The sequence below is a fragment of the Amyelois transitella genome, chromosome 4 (genome assembly GCF_032362555.1).
Source record: "Amyelois transitella isolate CPQ chromosome 4, ilAmyTran1.1, whole genome shotgun sequence".
In the NCBI taxonomy this organism is placed as follows: domain Eukaryota; kingdom Metazoa; phylum Arthropoda; class Insecta; order Lepidoptera; family Pyralidae; genus Amyelois; species Amyelois transitella.
Window position 1 is genome coordinate 5,100,215 of NC_083507.1, and position 22,025 is coordinate 5,122,239.

The following is a 22,025-nucleotide window of genomic DNA, read 5'->3' on the forward strand; positions in this document are numbered from 1 at the left end:
AGGTTCATTAGTAGTTTTGAAATATTTTTCCAATGTTCCAATCTTTCGCAAGATATCGGCTGGAATTTCATAATTCGAACAATTGCTGTCTGCGGCAGTTAGTCCTGCACGAATTATAAGAATAGCATTAATGATTTTTAATTTTATGCCGTGTGGTTCCCGAACCAATTATATATAAAATTAAAAATCATTTTTTGTATTGTATTTTTTGTATTGTAGTGGTCCTATTCTTTTTTGTATTGGTGCCCCGGCACTCCATCTCTTTCCCATGGATGTCGTAAAAGGCGACTAAGGGATATGCTTACAAACTTGGGATTCGTTGGCTCTGTCTATCCCGCAAGGGATATAGACGTGACCGTATGTCTGTATATTGAAAAACATTATAAGCAATGAGATTACATTGGCGTGACGTTGACATTGATTACTAGACTTTGAAGTACCAAGTACATGAAACGAATGCTTCTTTTCATACATTTTACGTTTTCCATTCCAATTCAATCGAAGTCTTTATCTTATTTGTACTATTTATTTTGATTTTGTGTATTATGAATAAAATAATGTTGTCCATAATTATTCCAAATTGGTAACATTCTTGCAATATTGTACATTAAATTTATTAAACGCTTAAGGTAACTTGATTTATAGCGTCTTAATAATTTAGTACCTTTCGTCTGTACTGAACAATTACAGTAAGTGAATGTCATATAATTATTATGTAAACGATTGATTTCTCTGAATTAGTTTTAGTACTTAAGCAGTTTTCCTTTAAGCATTTTTTGTTTATTACTTCTGGCGTTAGCCATCTTTTCAAGTCCCATTTCATTTCAGTATGTTTACTTCTTCTATTTCTTTTGTATAACCACATAGTTACTTGTTATAGCGGCATCAGATTTATAATAAATGTCATTATACATTTTTTGTCTTATAACAGAACATACGGAAATTCTATGAAGTATGGAGGTATTGTGGTAACCACTCTGGGAAAGTGTGATTTGATTAATAAATGCAACTAATGCCGTGTGGTTCCCGGCACCAATGAAAAAAGAATAGGACCACTCCATCTCTTTCCCATGGTTGTCGTAAAAGGCGACTAAGGGATAGGCTTACAAAATTGGGATTCTTTTTTTTTAGGCGATGGGCTAGCAACCTGTCACTATTTGAATCTGAATTCTATCATAAAGCCAAATAGCTGAATGTGGCCATTCAGTCTTTTCAAGACTGTTGGCTCTGTCTACCCCGCAAGGGATATAGACGTGACAATATGTATGTATGTATGTAAATGCAACTACTTCAGCTATCAGTTCCCAATACTACCTATATTTACCATGTCATTTTGTTTCTTTATTTCTAAGTTTATTTTAATGAGGTTTTTATGTTTTCTAACATTTAGTTATTAAATCAAGCACTCTTTGTTTTTGACCTGAGACCTCGTAATATATGAAATGCCGACTACATGCATCAATAAAAGAGATTGAACTTTAAAATTAAGTAATTGAACTTTTAATTTAAGTACTAAAGGCTGTCTGCGACATCATATTTATCTATTTCTAATTATGAATCAATCCTGCGGAAACTCCAGGATAAAAAGTAGCATATTAGCTAATCTGAGTCTCCAGCTACATATCAAATTTCATTGTTATCGGTTCAGTAGTATTTTAATGAAAGAGTAACAATTATCCTTACATACTTACCCTCTTTAACTTTCGCATTTATTATTATTATTTTTTTATTTATATATGTACGGGGCAAATTACACTGATTGAGTTAGCCTCGATGTAAGTTCGAGACTTGTGTTACGAGATAATAACTCAACGATACTATATTTTATAATAAATACTTATATAGATAAACATCCAAGACCCAGGCCAATCAGAAAAAGTACTTTTTCTCATCATGCCCTGGCTGGGATTCGAACCCGGGACCTCTTGGTGTCAGAGACAAGCGTACTACAGCTGCGCCACAGAGGCCGTCATTTATTAGTAGGATGTAATTTAATACACATTCAATAATCATGTTTGAGACACCTTGAACATTTTAAAATGTCACAATAGCAGCAACAAAGTCAAGATAAGAAGGAAATCTAGCAGACTTAAACTTATGCAAATAATAAAATAAAACATAGGGTATTTACATTTCCTAAAAGCTTTTGCCTGTTTTTCATAAATATAATGTTCACATCTGTATTTATGATGTTTATAATTATCTTTTGTCATAAAACTTTTTCTCTTTATGGCAGTTTTACTGTACAGCATAATTTGTATTTCAAAATCATTTTTAATAGTCTAGTCTCCATCACCACTTTGATTTATTATCTGAGGATTCTAAGGTTTTTGTAGTATTGATTACTGGTAGACTATTAGAGAATGCCTTATTGAGTCTCACAATTGAAAATCTAACAATAACAAAACAACTCCTAAGGACTGGTAAGATTACAGTTAAGTTTGAAGTTTTTAATCTTCAAACTGTATTAATAAAAACTACCTTAGTATTCTAGATAAGTTTGACAAATCTAGAAAAATGCAATCTAACAAAAAAGCGACGAAATGAGCACACAACCTACAAAAAGCAATGATTTAAAGCCACCCACAAAAAGCCACGAATTTAGTGCCTGCCACAAGAAATACAATTTTTGTAAATCCCATGGGACCTATTGTTTTTACTGAGATTAAAGGTGTCCATCTCCAGGCTTTTAATAAATATATAACTATATCTATGTGTGGCTTGTGGTTCTCGGTACCAATAGAAAAAAGAATAGGATTACTAGGCTTATGTACTTGGGATTACTCTTTTAGGCGATGGGCTAGCAACCTGTCACTAATTAAATCTCAATTCCATCATTAAGCCAAACAACTGAATGTTGCGTGGCCTTTCATCTTTTGATGACTGTTGGCTCTGTCTACCCCGCAAGGGATATAGACGTGATTCTATGTTATGTTTATACTAACTATATCCTAACCTACATCAATTTCTGGAGCCGGTTCTCGGTTGATATACATATTGTGTGCAATATGAAATCAGTAATTGACACATCAATTTATTAAGTAAGTATATTGTTGTGGCATCATTATTTTTGCGGGCACCGACTCCAGCAATTGTGGGAAGGTTAGGTATCAACCCACTTATCGCCTAGGTACGACGTATTGTTAGTATTTTTTTCAATTATTTTTAGTGTTAGTACATTTACGTAATAAGTGTTTAACATTTGCTCTCCTCCCGTTAGCTCTTTAAGTTAAGCATAATACACTGCTGACTGTACTGGTTCTGAGAAACATTAATGTGTATATGGTTATTCCTTGTCCTTGTGAGAAGAGGCCTTTGCCAAATACACCATTATTTACAAATTAACTGCAGAGCTTTTTCTATTTATTTTTAAAGTGTTCCCTGGAATATCGTCCACATTTATGACCAGACCTTAACCAAATTTCAATCGGGCACTGCTAGTGAATGCAAAAAAAATATTTCTAATCGGATTATACATGCCGGATATATGTATACGGTAACGTAGTAAAGCCAAGCAAAAAGACACGAAGGAATTAGATTCTAATAGGCTGCTCATGTAAGAAGAATCCCAAAATTATAACCCTTTGTTTTTCTTCACCATCAGACTGATATTGTCGCATGCTGGGTCGGGAATTTCGGCCTAACTATGTCCCGGCGGACGTAGTCGGGCTTTTTGATTGCCTGTCCGGCTTTTGTTTGACTTTTTATATTGTAGATCGAGAAATACGAACGTTAATAGTTTACGCAAACAGTATATTTTCGATAATAGGCAACCAAAAAAAGGTCATTCCTTTAAGCAAGTCCGGCTTTTTTTACTGAAATGTAATTGCAAAACTCGCAGGTCTGTCCGGCCATTAGTTATGGCAACCTTAGATGCCAGCAAAATAGGCTACTAATATAACATTGGCGCGTGAAAGAATGAAAATAAATTGCTCCAAACGTTGTGCTCTGCGAAGCCGCCGCCGCCCCACTCTGCTAAAACACTATCCAAAGAAGGGAGTTGCGTGATTTCGTCTGCGGACGTGAGCGTAGCATAATACACTTGTTTTTGGTTGTACACATAAATGTTTAATAAACTTAGGTTGATTGTTCTTTCAACCTGATTTAAATCCATACCCAACGTTACTGCAAACACCAAAAGGTATAATGTAAAGGTAATAAGTAGGTATTTTGATTTTAATGTCATGTCAGTGATCTGACCGGCGGCGCGTGGATGACCTTTCCTCTTAGCGAAAAAATGTAATGGTCGAAATAGCTATAAAATATAAATTTAATTCACAGAATTCGACGGAGAGAAATCATGGACATGCATAAAATGGATCATTCAAACCACGAGATAATGCAACATACTCATCACAATAATATGGACCACGACACGCATAAAATGAATTTTGACTTGAACGTAAGTAAATTTTCATAAAATTCTTAAGTAGTTATTCAAATAATATTGTTAGTTTATTAATGCATGCTTACTTAATTCTGAACTTTATACATGTATATTCTTAAAAATATATATTTTTAATGAAATTGTGAGAAAAGTTATATCGAGTAGACATGTTTTCTTATAGTGTAAGCAAATATAATAAAACAATCTTAAGGTAGCGTGGCACTGTTACGTTATTAAGTTCTACTTTGACCTTGATTCACGGTTTAAACTTTTACTGATACTGATCTGAAAGTAAGTGACTACGTAGTTGCACTAGTACCGGATTGGATTTTTGTATAATTACATAATACCCATTAAGTAATAATAATTTAAGCAAGTTCAGAAAGTTTCTTGTATATTATATTAACTACATACTAAAAAGAGGCAAAAAAAGAACGCTGGTCTCCTGACATCTTTAAACTAGAATAATGGTTAAGAGCGAAAAAGACAAGAAAAAAATAAAATCCAAGAACTCTTAATTTTTTACTCTGCGTCGTTAAGTAACTTCAGTAACTTCTTCAAACAAAATATCCTAAATTACTAAATCAGTATCAATGGATATTATTAGTATAATAAATTATGACAATTTTAAACAAGTTCAACTGGTTTATAATAATAATTACTAGGTACTACTACTATTACTGGTTCCTAGTAATAAAATGATTTAATAACAATTTTTTTTACATTTATAACATTTTTATTTTTGTTTATTTCAGTTACTTAAAAACACATCTGAAGATATAAACAGTATGGGACAGACATCAGATATGATGAGACATGGGGAGCAAAGCCATGGTAGGCACGGTGACCATGCAATGTCTATGACAGTAAGTTACTCTTCCTTGTATTTTTGCTCGGTAATAATTACCATTTGGTTTTTATTTACTTTAGGTTGGATAACGATATGTGTGACGTGGATAAGCGTAACGATTTTTTTTATTTGGTTACTTAACATACCATAAAAAATATTGTTTTCTTCTACATTCACTTTAGTCCCAGGTTTTTTTTAGTTTCACGGCGGATGCACGGAAGTCATACTTTTTTCATGGTGGAAAGTCGAAGATGTTGGTGAATTTATTGGTTCTTTCTTCGCAATTTTCATAATGGCTTTACTGTATGAAGGGTAAGATTTTTACGAAAACCGATTTTTTACTTATGTTTAACTCGACTTTATTTTCTTTAATTACATCGTACTTTAGTAACGATAATCTTATGTTTCTCAGTTCTTTATCTTGCTTTTATCTGAAATAATATTTTAAATTCGAAAGTAAGTTTATTTGTTTGTTTTCTCTGAACATCTACTGAACCAATCTTCTTGAAATTTTGCGTACGAGTCTAGAGAAGTACATAGGGATCTTTTTATAGAGATTAAAACTATAGTTCCTGTGGGATTTGCGTAAATCCTGTAATTTTTTTGAAGGTAAATTTGTGCGAATAAAGCTGCGGGTAAATACTAGTTCTAAATAAATAGAAAACAATCCTAGCTGATCATGGTAGTCTTTTCCTTGTATGTGTGTGCATTAGCGCAATATTACTTCACCCATTTTAATTTCAGACTAAAGTACTACAGGAAGCATTTATTATGGAAAACATATACAGGACTTCAGTACTGTGCTGTGACGTCCCCTGATAAACGTGTAATGGCTGACGAGCCTCAGGTCATTCAGTAAGTTAATTAAATTTCGATTAAAATACATTCTAAAACGTTATTTTAAAAGCTGTAGGTAAATGGTATGTGAAATCCATGCAATTTTTTTAATTAGTTTATTCGATTATTAATCACTAAACTTAATTAAACTAAATAAGTTTTCGAATATGTATGTATATTTTTTAAGTATATGCAAACTATTATGTATTTGTGATTTATTTGTCTTTGTCTTTTACTGGGTCAGTTATATTAATAGATGTGGCCTCGAGTGTCTTTATTGAAAGAGATTTCATTGCTGCCTTCGCTAGCGAGAAATACTTACATTGTCACAAGATTGCTGATAATGTAGTAGAAGTTATTCAAACTATAGATAAATTTATATACCTAATTACACGATAAAGTAATTGTACTTATAAGTATTTAAAAGTATGAGGTTTATAATATTTTTCTCGTCAAAAGCTTAAGTCGACGGGCTTATTTGACAACAATTATTTCTTTTACGTTTCAAAAACGTATTCCAGTATCTATCGAATTAAAATGCATAAAATTTAAATACCTCATCTAATTAGTACCTTAAAACAAGAGCATAATTGGTATGCTAAATATTTTGCGAAATAATAAACCAAAAATCATGGTAGGTATAGAGAAAATATAAAAATTTGTGTGTCCATGTTGGGTCCCATTAAGCACAAAGGTATAAACGATCATAGTTTCGCATAACAGTTTACAGAATGGCGGATGTATAGTTACAAAAATAAATACGTGACGTTATATACGAAAAGAACGTACCAGTTGTGTACGAGTACCAAAACGTGCCTTTAATTAAATTCAGTGTACCTCAAAAGAACAGGAACAATAATAATAATCCAGTGAGCTGCAGTTCTGATCGATTGAACAGTGAGTAAAAGCTGAAAACGTTTTTTAGTCATATGGTGACTTTGTATTTACGAAGGGAGTGTACCTTTGCTGTACTTAAAAAAATAATATAAACTCTTGTTATAATACACCCGCCATTCTGACATACACGGTTTACATATGAAAATGTATGCGAAACGACGATTATAGCAAAAAACAATACATAGGTAATTATGCTATAAAACTCTTGTTGGCTGAAACCGTTTTCTGACTTAGCTTTTTTTTTAGGCCGGTGCCGCATGTTCTTGAAAGAAATGTGTAAGTATTATATGTTTCCTTTATTTTAAACTAACTTTTTCACAGCGCTTCTTTCCTAAGGAAATTACAGAAAAAAGTAGCCTATGTTACTACCGAAGGTCAATTTCATATCTGTGCCTAATGACGTCAAATTAGTCCAGTAGTTTTTGAGTTTATTTGTTACAAACATATAAAATACAATTCTTTACTCTTTTTTATTAGTATGAAATAACTTATCAACACTAATATTATAATTATAATATTAGAAATACGAAACTAACTCTGTCTGTTATGCTTTCACGTATAAACTACTAAACTGATACCTATGTTTGGTACATTACAGAAATAGAGTTGGCCCTGTGGAAGAACGTAAACTATTTTTATTGCGAATAATAAACCTCGCGGAGGAATTCGCGGACAAAAGCAAGTGTAATGTAATTTTATAAATGTCATAAAAGAGCAAAGTGCCCAGACCACTGGTAGTTTTTCGCATTGCGACTCACGTTACGTTCAAATACTTAACTAATTTCGTAATAATATTAATGTATGAAATGGTTTCCAATTATGTTTGTCGACCCCGTATAGAGGTTAGGCGTTGCTCTCCAAACCAAAGTACTAACTACCCGAACCCGATAGTGTCAACGAAAGCCTTAATAAAATACAGATGTATCTTTACTGCGAAACTAACTTTTATTAATTTAAACTTTATGCACGTAAAATGTACAATATGACTTAATGCCAAGGCATTATCTGCCAGTCGAACCTTTGGACCAAACTGTGATGGATGTACAGGTGGTGCGATAACTCTTACCCGCAGCTTTGCCCGCCCGAATTCGCGAATTTATCGCCACCTTACAAAACCGAATACCTAAAAGAATACAAGTTTTTCGCAAATCCCACAGGAACTATAGTTTTTACCGGGATAAGAAGTATCCTATGACCTTCTCCAGATTCTTTATTATATATACGCAAAATCTCAAGAAGATTTGTTTTTGGACAATCCTGTATTCCACCGCAATAAGCTAGATCGCTGGATTATTATTTTAAGACACAAGTAAATAGAAATTATTACTTAATTTCAATAAAAATCTTTCACATAATTGACCTCGAAACTTACTTACCTGTATAATGTATGTAACAAACTTTTAATCTCTTTACAGGCCTACTATGCTCAGCACCCCTCATGCATGGCAAACCGTCCTCCATGGTGTTCAAGTGCTTGTCAGTTATATGTTAATGTTGGTGTTCATGACATACAACACGTGGCTATGTGCAGCTGTTGTTCTTGGCTCGGCTACGGGCTACTTCCTCTTTGGTTGGCGTGAATCTGTTGTTGTCGACTTTACGGAACATTGTCACTGATATTTATAATGTGACTGTAATAAGACTAGTATCACTAGGTACTTACTGTATAACCTCGCTATTTGAAAAGCTCAAAATGAATTATCATGGTTATCATGTTATAAGTGGACAGCCTATTGTGTATTTAAGTACTTTTGAGCAGAAATATTTATACCAGTTATATACTTTTTAGGAATATATTATGTAGGTTACAAATAAATGCTTTAAATTTGTTTTTTTTTTTCCTATGTATCAGTGAGTTACTTACATATTACTCTCAGTATCATTAACGCCCGACAGAAAAAAGGGGGTGTTAAAAGTTTGACGTGTATAATAAGTCTGTGGCATCATAGCTCATAAAAGGATGAAGCAATTTCAATTTTCTTTATTTGGATTTAAGGTCACTTTCGTGCGAGTGTTCTTAGACATGTTTGATCAAAATCGGTTGAGCCGTTTAAAACTTGTAAGAGTTTAGATGTCGTTGAGTGAAAGCGCACTGATAGAGAGTGTTCTTTGCTTAACCCCTGGTGCAAAAAAGAGATAAAAATGTGCCTGTTCGAATCTTTCTCCCTGTGTATAAGTTCACTGAAAAATAATTTTGGTAAATTGATGCTGAATAGAATAATATGTAGGTGTGTACCTTAAAAAGTATGAAATAAAATATATTTTTTAAAGGGAACTTAAATTGTCAGTATATTTTTTTTTATTCTACTACTACATAAAACACTTGTTACTTTTATTTTATCTTCAGTCTCTGAGTCTGCTGAAAGAAATTTATTTTTATTTAAACTTTACATAATATAAATAATAAAGAATGAGATCACTTTATTTGTCTTACACACACACACAAATTATCAAAAATACCTAGACATTTTCATTGAACATCATAGTTTCCTTGTAATGTCCAAGTGCCGATGTTTGCAATGTTTTTTCAAATTTGAGCTACTGTTGCATCGGTAACTGCAATAGGTACAACTATATGGTCTCTCATTAGTATGAATTCTTTTATGTACCTTGAGCGAGTTTATAAAATTTGACCTAAATGAGCACTGGTCACATAGATAGGGTTTCTCGGAAGTGTGTACCCGTTTGTGTTTTATCAGATTTGATGTTAACCTTGATGAGTATGAACAGTTGGGATAGTCGCATGAGAATTGTCTCTCTTTGTGTATCTTAAGATGTTTCTTGTGTTCTTTCATGGTGTTGCTCCTGAAAATATATAATTGATGTTATAAAAAAGTATAATTTGCTAGGTATTTAGATATAGCTACCTAAAACCAAGGTCCCCAATACCAATATATACCAAGTTTTTCACTTGATCTGAGATCTATACACATTATTGAACCCTTATAAGCATCGCATGCAAATTTAGTTTTAACCATTTACTCTATACAAAAACTTATCTCTGATTCGTCAATTGAATACAAAAAATCATTTAGGTACTGTACAAAATGTTTGATGAGCCAAGTGTTGTCAAAACTTCATACAGAACTGACAAGCAAATACAATTCAAAACTGGTCCAAATGATACAAACATAAATTGCATCTATATCCCTTACATGGTAGGCAGAGCCAACAGACTTGAAAAGACTGAAAGGCAATGCTCAGCTGTATGGCTTAATGATGGAACCCAGATTCAATCAGTGACTGGCCCATGGCCACAAGCTCAATGCCAAGTTTAGTCTTTCCCTTAGTCTCTTTTTTATACAATCATGGAAAAAATAAGGAGTGGTCCTATCCTAGTGCCAGGAACCACACAGCCAAATTATGCTTCTCAATTTATTGCATACAAACACTGCAATTGCAAAACACTTAGGATTAAGTCTCAGAAGTGGCAAATTTCTTATAAGTTCAGCTTCTGGTGAGGTAAAAACAGAAATTCATCTTATTCAGACTGACCTAGATCATCAAGGAAATGAAATACAAAACTAGCCTAGATCTAGTATTTTCATCAAGGTATTTATTTTTACGAGAATTTATTTGTATCTGTGATAAAACATATAAAAAATACCTGTTTGACCAATTCTGGCATTTAATGTTATTGTGATGCTGATTGATATCTACAAATTCAATATTTAAATTATGTGCAGATTCTCTATTATTTTGCTCACATTCTTTCGTATGTTCATTATCTAAATCAATTGGTACTAAATTACACTCTTTTCCTTTAATTTTTTTCAGTAATATCGAAATCATAGACGCTGGTGGTTGGCTGAATTTTTTAATTGTGTTATTATTAGGTCGGCCACTTTTATTGCAAGACATTAAACTTTACTTCAAGTAGGTAGGTACCTACCTATGTAATGTATAACTAAAACTTTACGAATGAATCAAAGACGAAGTGATTTTTTAACGAATTACAATCTCTGGCAGTTTTGCACGAAACTTTGGCCACAGGTATTAATAAAAAAAAGTCTAAAGAACTTTGGCTTTAGTTCCTACAATTTCTTATTTCTTTGGTCAATAAAACCGTAGTGGTTAAATTCTCTGGCAATACTGTCAAAGTCAAAATCACATTGACATTCGCAGGCTTGATTAAGTTTGATTCTAGGCATGATCGTACTTGTAAAATCGCGTATCTAGGTACTAGGATTTTTGTACATAGTTAACACCAGGGTAAAAATACATGCAATGAGAAAGAAAAACGCGTTTGTAAACGAACGAAAGTATTTGTATTTTACTACATACATATAATCATGTCTGTATCTCATGCGGGGTAGACAGAGACAACAATCTTGAAAAGACTGATGGGTCACGCCACATTCAGCTGTTTGGCTTAATGAAAGAATTGAGATTTAAGTAGTAACAGGTTGCATCCGCCACTAATCCTTTTTGCAAATCGCATCCAAAGCGATTGCCAATATTATGTCCATAAAAGGATTTGTTAAGTTAACCTGCTTTTATCCATCCTCTCGACATGACCAACACGTCAAAGCATTCCCTTTTCTATTTTTGACACTATATTTTCCTTTACATCACCAAATTCCCGCATACATTTCCACCGCGTTTATTCTACTACTTTCATGCCTTTTCTGCCACGCCTAACTTTCACTGCCATACATTCGTGTTGGAACCACCATGCACCGCCAAGTGAGCCTTTTTGCACAAGTTTTGACTGGTCAAAAGGCATGCAATGCTCCATTCGCCCTTCTTTCAATATCACTATCTCACTTTTCATCTGCTGTAAACTTTGGACCTAGGTATACATACTTTTCCACTTGTTCCACTTTTTCTCATCCAATCTTATAATTATTAGTACATTCTGTCATATTCTCCTCTTTTTCAAAAAACATTGTTTTGGTTTTACTTACATTCACTTTCATTCCTTTCTTATTCAAAGATTCATACATACAATTTACCATCTTCTGTAAGGCTGTAACTCTTCCACCGATGACGCCAGTATAACCTGATCGTCAGTATAGAGAAGACATTTGACGAGTAACTCATTCATCCTTAATCCTATTTCAGACTCCTTCAAATCTGTCAAACAACTATTTATGAATAGGTTGAACAGCCATAGTGACGCAACACATCCCTGTCTAACACCTTTCTTAATATTAAACTATTCAGTGTGCGTCCCGTTAATCCTTACACAAGCACTTGAATCCCTATACAAAGATTTCAGTGCTCGTTACATGGAACTGCTAACTCCATGCATATCTAGTGCTGCAATAAATTATTCCAATCTACTTTACTCAAAACCTAGTCTCGTTAATACACACCCTAGCCCTAATGCTAATTTGACAGGCCGGGTTTGCATACATCTGTGGTTTGCATTTGCTTTTAAAAAGAAAGCATGGTTTAGCATGGGATGGATTTATTCGTTTTAATAGCTAATTGTTAAACTTGTTCACGAGAACGATTCATATGTGTTTGTTATTCTTCGCCACGAAAAATGTCACACTCCGAGATATCCTGTGGTTTAGATTACAATATAACACCAGATTTGCAAGCATGTCTTACTGAAGCACTACATTGTAATTATTCTTTTATTGTTGCGCCGATAGTTCATCCACGTTTCCGTAGACAGTACATTGCGGGTGCTAGTAAAACTGGCGGGTTTACCCGATCGGATATGATCTTATCCCCTCAGGACTGGACTATCAGGCTAGTCGGAAAACTATCTCCTTACTTGAATGTAGATTCACCATCATCTACAGTAAAACAAAAACATGAGAACTGTTTGAATGAGGAGCTCTCGTATTGTAGAGGTCTTGGAGTACCTGCAATTATGTTAACATTGCATGGACACCAAACTAAAAACCTTGCCAGAATTCTTCAAACTTATTATGAAAACAGGTAATAGTTCTTTAATAAGAGTTAAAATCAAGTCAGCATACATTCTGTCACATTATCTTGCTTTTGAATATTAGATCTCATATTGGCTACTATCTATTTACACCATGTATGTTCACAGTTACCACTTGTCTCTCACATGGGCACATGTTCCAATGGTTTGCAATAGAACACTTAGAGTGTCTGCATGCAGCAGTACTGATGATGAAGAGGCAGCTTGGAATGAACCTTGGCATTGGTGGTCAAAGTTTCATGAGAGAATGGACTGGGATAAGCGTGTAGGAGTAGTCCTGGAGCTCTCTGCTGATTTACCATCACAGGAAATTATAAAAAGATGGCTTGGTGAGCCAGTTAAAGCTATTATTGTGCCTACTAGTATATTCCACAATAATAAGAAAGGGTATGTTCTTAAACTACCTTACCTTTTATATGGCTAGATGCATCAAGGGTCTCAGACGCAGATTTTCTGAAATTATTTATACAAAAGCTTGTCAACATCATAGTAGACAATTTTAATAATAAAATATAATCAAGTCTTTATCCCTTGCAGGGTAGACAGAGCCAACAGTCTTAAAAAGACTAATATGCCACATTCAGCTATTTGGCTTAATGATAATGGTCACTTTAAAAATGTTATAATTTACACACTCATTAATCACAACTTTGTTTTGCCGTTAGGCTTAAGGGTAACATTTAATTAGATGGCTTATATAGGCTTGTTTAAAACATATCTTAAGTACCCTTGTTGCATATCCATGAAAAATAACATAAATATTTTCTAGTTTTCCAGTATTATCCCGAGCGCATCAGCAAGTTGTTGTGAGCATGGTGGAGCGAGAGGCTCAAGTTATAGTCAGTGGTGCCCGGAGATCCAATATCCAATTCTACCTACAATATTTATACAGAATATGGAAAAGGAGGCCAAACCCAGCTGATGATCCAATGCTGAGTTATGCCAAGGGGTAACTTCTATACTTTTCATTGTCAGATTATTTATTGTTTATCTATACTTCTATACTTATATTATAAAGCTGAAGAGTTTGTTTGTTTGTTTGAATGTGCTAATCTCAGGAACTACTGGATGAATTGAAAAATTCTATTTGTGTTTAATAGACCATTTATCAAGGAAGGCTTTAGGCTATATAACATGCTGCAACTTTAAGAAGCAAAGAAAAAATGGAAAATGTGAAATAACGGGGAAATTTATTCATCCTTGGGGGCTTCAATGATGCCCTAAATAACTATTCCACGCGGACGAAGTGGCGGGCACAGCTAGTTCATGATAAAATTTCTATCAAAATTTTCAGGTGGGAAGATTATTTACAAACACCTCTACAACCTCTTGCTGACAACTTAGATACCCACACATACAACGTATTTGAGAAGGATCCTGTAAAATATGATCAATATCAAAAGGCAATAGCACATGCACTTATAGATCTAAAAACAGCAGACATGCAGACACTTATTGAAAATGTATGTTTTTTATTTTCTATGTTGACTACTTTATACTTTTCTACTGATTTTGTTTGAAGGCTGATCTAATTTTCAGTTAATTATTAATTACAGTTAAAAAAGTTGGTAAACAAATCAGAAATCCTGTTGATAAGTTGTAAAGAAATAAAAAAATATATGGTTAAATGGCTTTTTTCAGAATTTGCCTACTGATATGTCCCTATCAGACAGCCATACTAATGAAATGGGACAAGGAGATCATGCTAGAAATGACAGGGTGTATACTGTGATGGTGCTAGGAGCTGGCCGAGGTCCACTGGTCAGGGCGGCTTTAAATGCTGCTGATGTCACTAAAACTAAAGTGAAGGTACCTACTCTTCATTTCCAATTTAATTATACCCCAAGACATACTCTGCTTGGGTTTGAGTGTTGATACCTGAAGTGACAAAATTATAAATTAACTACTGGAATAGTCAAAAGGCAATCAGACTTTCAGCTTCGTAGCATGGCACGCGCGACGCTGTTTTTATCGCGCGAAAAATCGCTGTCCGGTTTCACGTCATTATATGAATCGAAACGGGGAGTTTTATGCGCGACACAAGTTATTAACGCGCGCAAAATGATCTAGTAATAAAAAGCGAAACTGCGATTGTTTTTCGCGCGATATAAACTTGGATGATTTAAGGATTAAAACGGAGTCTCGCGTGCTGTGCTCCAGGGGCAGGGCTTGTCTCTGAATCTTAATAACAGCATTATATTATGAATTGGCACTGCTTACTTAAACTATTTATTAATACTATTTTTCCCTCTATAATATAAATAAATAGTCTGACCTTCTTTTTGTTTCTTTGGTAGCGATAGTTTGTTCGGACGATAAAAACGGTTCCATGCTACGGGGGCAGAAGTACCTAATATAGGGTATTTTATTTTCCCATTCAAAAAAGGGACTAAATATGCCAGTGTGTGTATAATATTTAGGTAATAGCTGTGGAAAAAAACCCATGTGCTGTAGTGGTGCTAGCGGCGCAGGCGCGGGAGGTATGGCGCGGCCGCGACGTAGTGGTGGTGCCCGGGGACATGCGCCAACTCAATTTGTCGCCAAAGGCTGACATCATTGTCTCAGAATTGTTGGGTTAGTTTTGTTTTGAAATATCTTGGTTGAACTGAGGAGCTTGGATGAAAAGATTGATAAATGTGGATAAAGAAAAAGTAGTATGCATGGTAATCACTAGAAAGGAGTGTTTTATGTATGTAGGTATGTCACTTTGCATCATTGACTCTTTAGTGTTACTACTTCAATATAATGACGACAAACAATGTAAAAGAACCTGCAGTTTTTGTGCGAGATCACCAATGTTTTTTGTAAATGTTCTAGGTTCCTGGGGTGACAATGAGTTGTCACCAGAATGTCTGGATGGCGCAGCTGGTTTGCTAAAACTGGGTGGTATATCGATACCTTGCAGATATAACTCTTATGTCGCCCCAATATCTTCACCGCGACTCTGGGCCGCGGCGAAAGTAGCTTCAACAGGAGCCACCGTAATCTCGAAAGATAAAAATCTTGAAACATTATGGGTTGTATACATGCAGAATAAACATGACATTGCTGAAACAAAGGTAATACATGCATACATACATTTACTCACGTCTATATCCTTTGCAGGGTAGACAAACTGCGAGTAAACTGAAAGGCCAAATTCAGCTGTATGGCTTTATGATAGAATTGACATTCCATAGCTTGCTAGCCCATCGCCTGCAAAAGGTATTCCAAGTTTATAAGCCTATCCCTTTGTCGCCTTTTATGACATCTGCTGGAAAGATATGGAGTGGTTCTCTAAAGGGCTGGAATGTACACTGCACGGTAATTGGTATAAAATAAAGCAAAAACAGCATTAAAGCTTCTAAAAATAACTAGGTAGGTTGGAGTAGAAAGATCTCGACGATTATACCTTGATCAAATCTGAGAAGTTTTGGCAAAAGGTCGCTAAATGATCTCTGTAAGGTTTTTCTAACTACATACAAGATCATCATGTGTAATACAAGATTTCAAGTCTTAACCTACGCTTCTGCTTCTGATAACAGTTGATTATACAATATTCTTTCCAGTTGGTATTTACTTTCAACCATCCAGCGAAGAGTGTGACAGATAGTGAGGGTCAAGAAATATCGGATTTTAGAGGGTTACCAATCACAGACAACAGAAGGTCTGCTACACTGTCCTGGGAAGTCAAACAGGACAATGTGATGCACGGTTTTGGAGGATACTTCGACTGCTTATTATATGGAAACGAGATGATTAGCATATTGCCTGCCACACATAGCCCAGGAATGATATCTTGGTTCCCAGTTTTTATCCCAATCAAGGTACGTTACCCTATGTTTTATTTAGTACAAATAGTAAAATGTACTTTATTTAACTAAGTCAATGAATACTAGTTATTGGTAATAATATATATAAAATTCTCGCGCCACAATGTTCATTCCCGTACTCCTCCGAAACGGCTTGACCGATTCTCATGAAATTTTGTGAGCATATTGAGTAGGTCTGAGAATCAGCCAACATCTATTTTTCATATCCCTTAGTGTTAAGGGTAGGTAAGTCCACCCCTAACATTTTTTTTAACTAGAAATTACTAATAAATTATTTATACGGCAAAACTATGTTTGTTGGGACAGCTAGTTATTTATAAAAAAAAGGCTTTATGCTAAAAATTACTGTTGATTTTTAGTATGAAAGTGTTCTACTAAGGGTTAGACGGTTATCATGTTATGATTATGTTGTTGATTGTAAGCCTGAAGCCTTGCAGAAAATAGTGTAGTATTTATCTCATCACATCTTTCTTCTTTAAAAAACTAACAATTATAACAAACTTCTTCAATAATAAATTTTGGTTAACTGGAAGAAATCCCATTGGGGATAAGTCCGCCATTGTACATATTCTTCTTGTTATTTGTTATATCTATTTTTTATGTGCAATAAAGAGTTTACAAACAATAAAATTAACAAATAATACAACACTCGACATATTAGCATTGGAAGATTTTTTTTTAAATAAACTTTTACAGGTTTCTTTTTCATTACAGACACCCCTGCGAGTAGAGAAAGGACAAGTGATAACTGCCACATTTTGGAGATGTGTGGATTCTCGAAGAGTATGGTATGAGTGGATTGTAGAAGTTGGAAAGCACACCACTCCCCTCCACAATGCCAATGGCCGAAGTTCTCAAATGTTGTTATGATTTAAAACATACTTTAATAGAAAAACTAAATCACAATAAATTTATGTGAAAACAGATACCTTTGTATTTTCTTCTTTATCAAAATCTACTTATTGGTGAGGTCTTAATAACATAATTTTAATAATAAAATATATAATTTGATCTATAATTTACTAGGGCTAGCTAAACATTAACAAATATAAGCTCCTAATCAAACCAATCTAACAATGTTCATTTCTTTGTGAAAATCATCTATATCTTGCTCCCACCTTTTTTCGTAGTAAATTCCTGAAAATAAAATTAACACTTAAATTTAAATACATATAATTGGATTATGATGGGTGTGAAATTGAGTGACCGGATAAGGAACAGGTGATAAGGGAATGTTGTGATGTTAAAGATGTAGCTACAGGAATAGAAAAGGGTATGTTGAGATGGTTCAGTCATGTGGAGAGGATGAATGAAAGCAAGTTGACTAAGCAGATATACTCGTACTAGGAAAGTGTGGAGGGAAAGGTCGGAGTGGGAAGACCTAGACGAACGTATCTTGATCAAATTAAGGACGTCCTGGTAAAGGGTCAGGTCCAAAAGTACCCGAAACCGCCGAGCTTGCATGAAGAGAGTTATGAATATGGATGAAGCGAAGGAAGTATGCAGAGATCGTGGCAAATGGAAAGAGGTAGTCTCTGCCTACCCCTCCGGGAAAGAGGCGTGATTTTATGTATGTATAATTGGATGACTCCCATCTTTCATCTATGTAGGTCTTGGTTACATGCTCCTTGAGGATTATACGAGTAGCCGGGATTTCTATGGTCACCTTAGAGTTCATCCATGTTGAATTGACTTCTACTAGTTCTCTATTGGATTTCAGGGAAGTAAATTCAACACGGACTGTATTAAAGTTTAATTGCTGTTATATTAGGCCATAATATTGTTCAGACCAGATGGACACAACTATCACCTCAAGTTGTAGTTGGCCAAGTGTGTTGAGCCCGCAGCCCAATGGTGGCCATAACGGTAATAGCTGCTTTAGATAAGTTTGTGAGAATAGACATATTATGTATATTTTTTACTCATTCATGCAAATCTCGTTTTTTTTTTTTGTCTTTGCTGATCCTATAATCAGTCTGACAACAATTGAAGGCAATGAAAAAAAATCTACTGGACGAATTTTGATGAAATTATTACATGGATAGAATACTTTTTATGACAAAATTGCTTGAAGGGAAAGAAGCCCTGGGGTGCAGCTAGTACTATATATATGTAAGTAAATGCTTTATTGTTCACTTAAGGAGTACATTACAAATAAAAACAGTACAGTACAAAGGCCGGCTTATCCATAAGTGGGATCTCTTCCAGGCAACCTGACAATAAGAGGATCATATACAAAATTGAGGCAAGGGTGAACAACAGTTCTTTTACAAGTATGATGTTTAAGACTTAACAATATTATATGTACAATACAAATATATAAATAAAGTAAATATATAAACAAACATGTATATTCTAAATTAACTTCATAACCAATTCAAGACTCGAGAAAGAATTAATAAGCTTAGTTTTGAAGGAATTAGAAGGGGACAATTTTATAAGAAGGGGCATGTTATTCCAAAGGCTGCAGCCAACAGGGAAAAGAACTTTACCATAAGTTTGAGCATGATAGTCAGGAATGGGGGGTATTACAGGAACGAAGGCATGGATCATGGATACGAAAAGTGAAAGATATTTAGGAAAAAGGGGATTAAAAAGTACACTGTACAAAAAGGAGACAATATGTAAGTTACTACATGATCTAATAGGTAACCAGTTTAAACGTGAACGGAATGCAAACAATGCACATATTATGTATCTGTTTAAGCTTATTTATATATAGTTATTACTCAGTCAGGTTGATATACGCAACATCAGCATAAGCGAGAACAGGAAGGAGCAATGACCGTGCCAAAAGTGCTTTAGTATCAGTAAGTAGGAACTGTTGCAATCGCCTCCGAGAATGCAAGGAGATATACATTATGAACTTATATTTTGTTAATTTTCATACAATAATTATCTGTACCTTGCATAAATTTTGCTGTGTTCCCTGTTTTAATAGCCCAAGGCAAATAATATTTTAGATAAAGTTTGCGATGTTTGGGCTTAAGTCTACCAGCGCCCCAGATTCCGCCATTTATGCACATAGGAAGCTTTGTTTGTATACCCTCCACCCATTTTACTGTAACCTGTAAAAATGTGTAATTTATGTATAATTTTAGCATTAGTGGTGAAACAGAATGTCCCACCACCAGAAAGAAGATGTCTATTTAGAATGTGTTATGTGCATTGCAATCAGATTCAAATTTCACTCTTTGTTTTTGTCTAACTTGCATTTTCTGGCAGAACCCAAGATGCACCTGTGAACAAGATCCCAGAGAGAAAAACATTGATTATTACCAACCATTATTACCTACTGGATTAAGAATTTTTTCATTGCTCTGAATAATAACACTACCTCTCCAAGCATAGTAGTCTTCATAAACAATGTGGCATGAACTAAGTCATGGACTTCCCTGTACCGTTGCATCACATATGCCAGTTCAGGATCGTCTATGAATTGGACAAGTAAACGGGAATCTGCAGTAATTTTATTATCCCGCATGAAGTCTGCATATATACGACCAATAGTATTTGAAGGCATCTGTGAAAGAGTTTCAAATGACACAGTTGATGAATTAATTCGAGGCATTTCTTTTAATATTTCAGCACCTTCTGATGTCTCTAACATTTTTTGTCGCATATATTTCATAGCACTTTCTCCTGTGACTTCCCCCAAACAAGCTATCATATCACCTCTGTGTGGATTTAACAATGAAACTAGTGCTGATCCACAAGAAAGCATTGTCCTTTGGAATGGACTAGTTGGGATATAATTCCGTTGCATTTCTTCAATGAAGCCAGTGTTTCTGGCCGTAGAAACTGAGAATCTTCGTAACAATGTTTTGAAGGGCAACATTTTAGTTTTAAATAATTTTCTCATTTGCATTAATGAATATTCCACTGGTTAGTTTCCAGTCTTTAAACAGTAAATGTTTTCAGTCCTTTTTCACTTTCATAACTCTGCACTTATTAAAGGTACCTAAAATTTTTGTTTGTGTTTATTTCAGTGCAGCGCCAAAGAAATTGTAGGTATGTGAGTATAGACCTCTGAACTAGTGATGGGTCTCGAATCACGTTTAATTCGAATGATCGCAGTCATTACCCCATTCGGATTGTATTATATGTATATTGATTCGATTCATTGATGATTCGAATTGTCCAATTGATTCGAATCAAAAAGTTGATTCGAATGATACGATGATTCGAAATGATCCGAATCAACTCTTTGATTCGAATCAATTTTTCTTATTCGAATCTTCATTGCTCGGCGAACTAACCTACCTTACAGGTGAGACCACTAGGATATTTTCAAGTTTGTATTGCGATTTTGAATATTTTATATCGTGTTTAGTTTATCTGAACTGAAGAACTATCATTATTCAACTTGACTCAGAAATAACAATGATATATCTGTCTCTTTCCAACAGCAGTATAACAATAGTAAGGATTCCCGATGTAGAAGTAGGTATTAAAATTTATAGTTACAACTGTGATCGGAAATGAAAAATCTTACCTTACTCATCCATCGTTAAAATATTATCGACTAAACGAACAAGTGAACATCTCTAGTCCGCCATATTGGTATCCCGGTTGGTTTATTTAGGTATGCAGAAAAAGTATGTGCATAGGGCACTTCCCTAAGATACGAGTAGTTCTTCAGAGGTATAGAGATAGGCATAGAGAGAGTTTGAGGAAATAAGTGTCCATTTAGTGATGCGCCATCTCAGATAGCCATCACTGATGGCTATCAGATGATTTTTATAATCGATGTGCTAACTAAAACAACTTAAGTAGAATGATCTTTAATATTATTGAAAAGTAAAAAAAACTGTTATTTATGTTTAAAATTTTAATAAAAATATATCTAGAAATAGATCTTTTAGAAAATGATTTTTTTAAATCTATACATTTGCTTACGATTCAAATCAGTTTGAAAATCGATCTTCTTCGGAGTAAATCGCCATCCCTATGTCTAATAATAAAACCACCTAATTTTGCATACGTATAATGTCGACTACGGAGGACATAAGGTATCATCCCGGTAAAAACTATAGTTGCCGCAGGATTTGCGAAGGGAATATAATTATAGTTTTCGAGATGAGTCCTAGTCGCATCTGTCACTAGTGATGTCAAGCTAAGCTAATGTCGACAAACTACTTATAAACCTAAATCGGAATATATTCCTATGAATTGTACTTTATTATTTTATAAAAATAAAACAAAAATGCGTTTATTATGTACGTAAATACTCATTTAGAAATAGATGTATTTTCAAAATAGGATGCAGGGTATCGCCTTATAACGTCAACATAACTTAAGTATATGCTCACATTTGAAACTTTCTAAAAGGCTTAG

At 34.4% G+C, this 22,025-nt stretch overlaps 4 protein-coding genes across 8 annotated transcripts; 2 read left to right on the forward strand and 2 right to left on the reverse strand.

Annotated features, from left to right (window-relative positions):
• Positions 1 to 463: 463 nt before the first annotated feature.
• LOC106138733 (high affinity copper uptake protein 1) lies at positions 464 to 8,800 on the forward strand. 4 transcript variants are annotated; one of them, XM_013339993.2, is made up of 7 exons: positions 464 to 689; positions 4,282 to 4,402; positions 5,143 to 5,253; positions 5,437 to 5,549; positions 5,982 to 6,092; positions 7,218 to 7,247; positions 8,387 to 8,800. In XM_013339993.2, the coding sequence occupies exons 2-7, from the start codon at positions 4,301 to 4,303 to the stop codon at positions 8,586 to 8,588; spliced, it is 669 nt and encodes a 222-aa protein (XP_013195447.2). In that variant the 5' UTR covers positions 464 to 689; positions 4,282 to 4,300; the 3' UTR covers positions 8,589 to 8,800. The 4 variants fall into 4 exon arrangements, with proteins under 4 accessions (XP_013195447.2, XP_013195448.2, XP_060810452.1 ...); XM_060954469.1 differs by having other exon boundaries at positions 471 to 629; XM_060954470.1 differs by lacking the exon at positions 464 to 689 and adding an exon at positions 3,954 to 4,154.
• Positions 8,754 to 11,050, reverse strand: LOC106138650 (zinc finger protein 107-like). Its single transcript, XM_060954471.1, has 2 exons — positions 10,579 to 11,050; positions 8,754 to 9,776 (listed from the first exon to the last, which is right to left on the reverse strand). The coding sequence occupies exons 1-2, from the start codon at positions 10,830 to 10,832 to the stop codon at positions 9,452 to 9,454; spliced, it is 579 nt and encodes a 192-aa protein (XP_060810454.1). The 5' UTR covers positions 10,833 to 11,050; the 3' UTR covers positions 8,754 to 9,451.
• Positions 11,051 to 12,295: 1,245 nt separating this feature from the next.
• On the forward strand, positions 12,296 to 17,576 carry LOC106138720 (protein arginine N-methyltransferase 5). The gene is made up of 9 exons (XM_060954420.1): positions 12,296 to 12,866; positions 12,985 to 13,263; positions 13,646 to 13,825; positions 14,171 to 14,339; positions 14,518 to 14,685; positions 15,297 to 15,450; positions 15,694 to 15,935; positions 16,425 to 16,682; positions 17,403 to 17,576. The coding sequence occupies exons 1-9, from the start codon at positions 12,463 to 12,465 to the stop codon at positions 17,556 to 17,558; spliced, it is 2,010 nt and encodes a 669-aa protein (XP_060810403.1). The 5' UTR covers positions 12,296 to 12,462; the 3' UTR covers positions 17,559 to 17,576.
• Positions 17,577 to 17,580: 4 nt separating this feature from the next.
• Positions 17,581 to 20,737, reverse strand: LOC106138719 (ubiquinone biosynthesis protein COQ4 homolog, mitochondrial). 2 transcript variants are annotated; one of them, XM_013339973.2, is made up of 3 exons: positions 20,026 to 20,737; positions 19,594 to 19,756; positions 17,581 to 17,825 (listed from the first exon to the last, which is right to left on the reverse strand). In XM_013339973.2, the coding sequence occupies exons 1-3, from the start codon at positions 20,554 to 20,556 to the stop codon at positions 17,749 to 17,751; spliced, it is 771 nt and encodes a 256-aa protein (XP_013195427.1). In that variant the 5' UTR covers positions 20,557 to 20,737; the 3' UTR covers positions 17,581 to 17,748. The 2 variants fall into 2 exon arrangements, with proteins under 2 accessions (XP_013195427.1, XP_013195428.1); XM_013339974.2 differs by lacking the exons at positions 17,581 to 17,825; positions 19,594 to 19,756 and adding an exon at positions 19,772 to 19,927.
• Between the last annotated feature and the right edge of the window lie 1,288 nt (positions 20,738 to 22,025).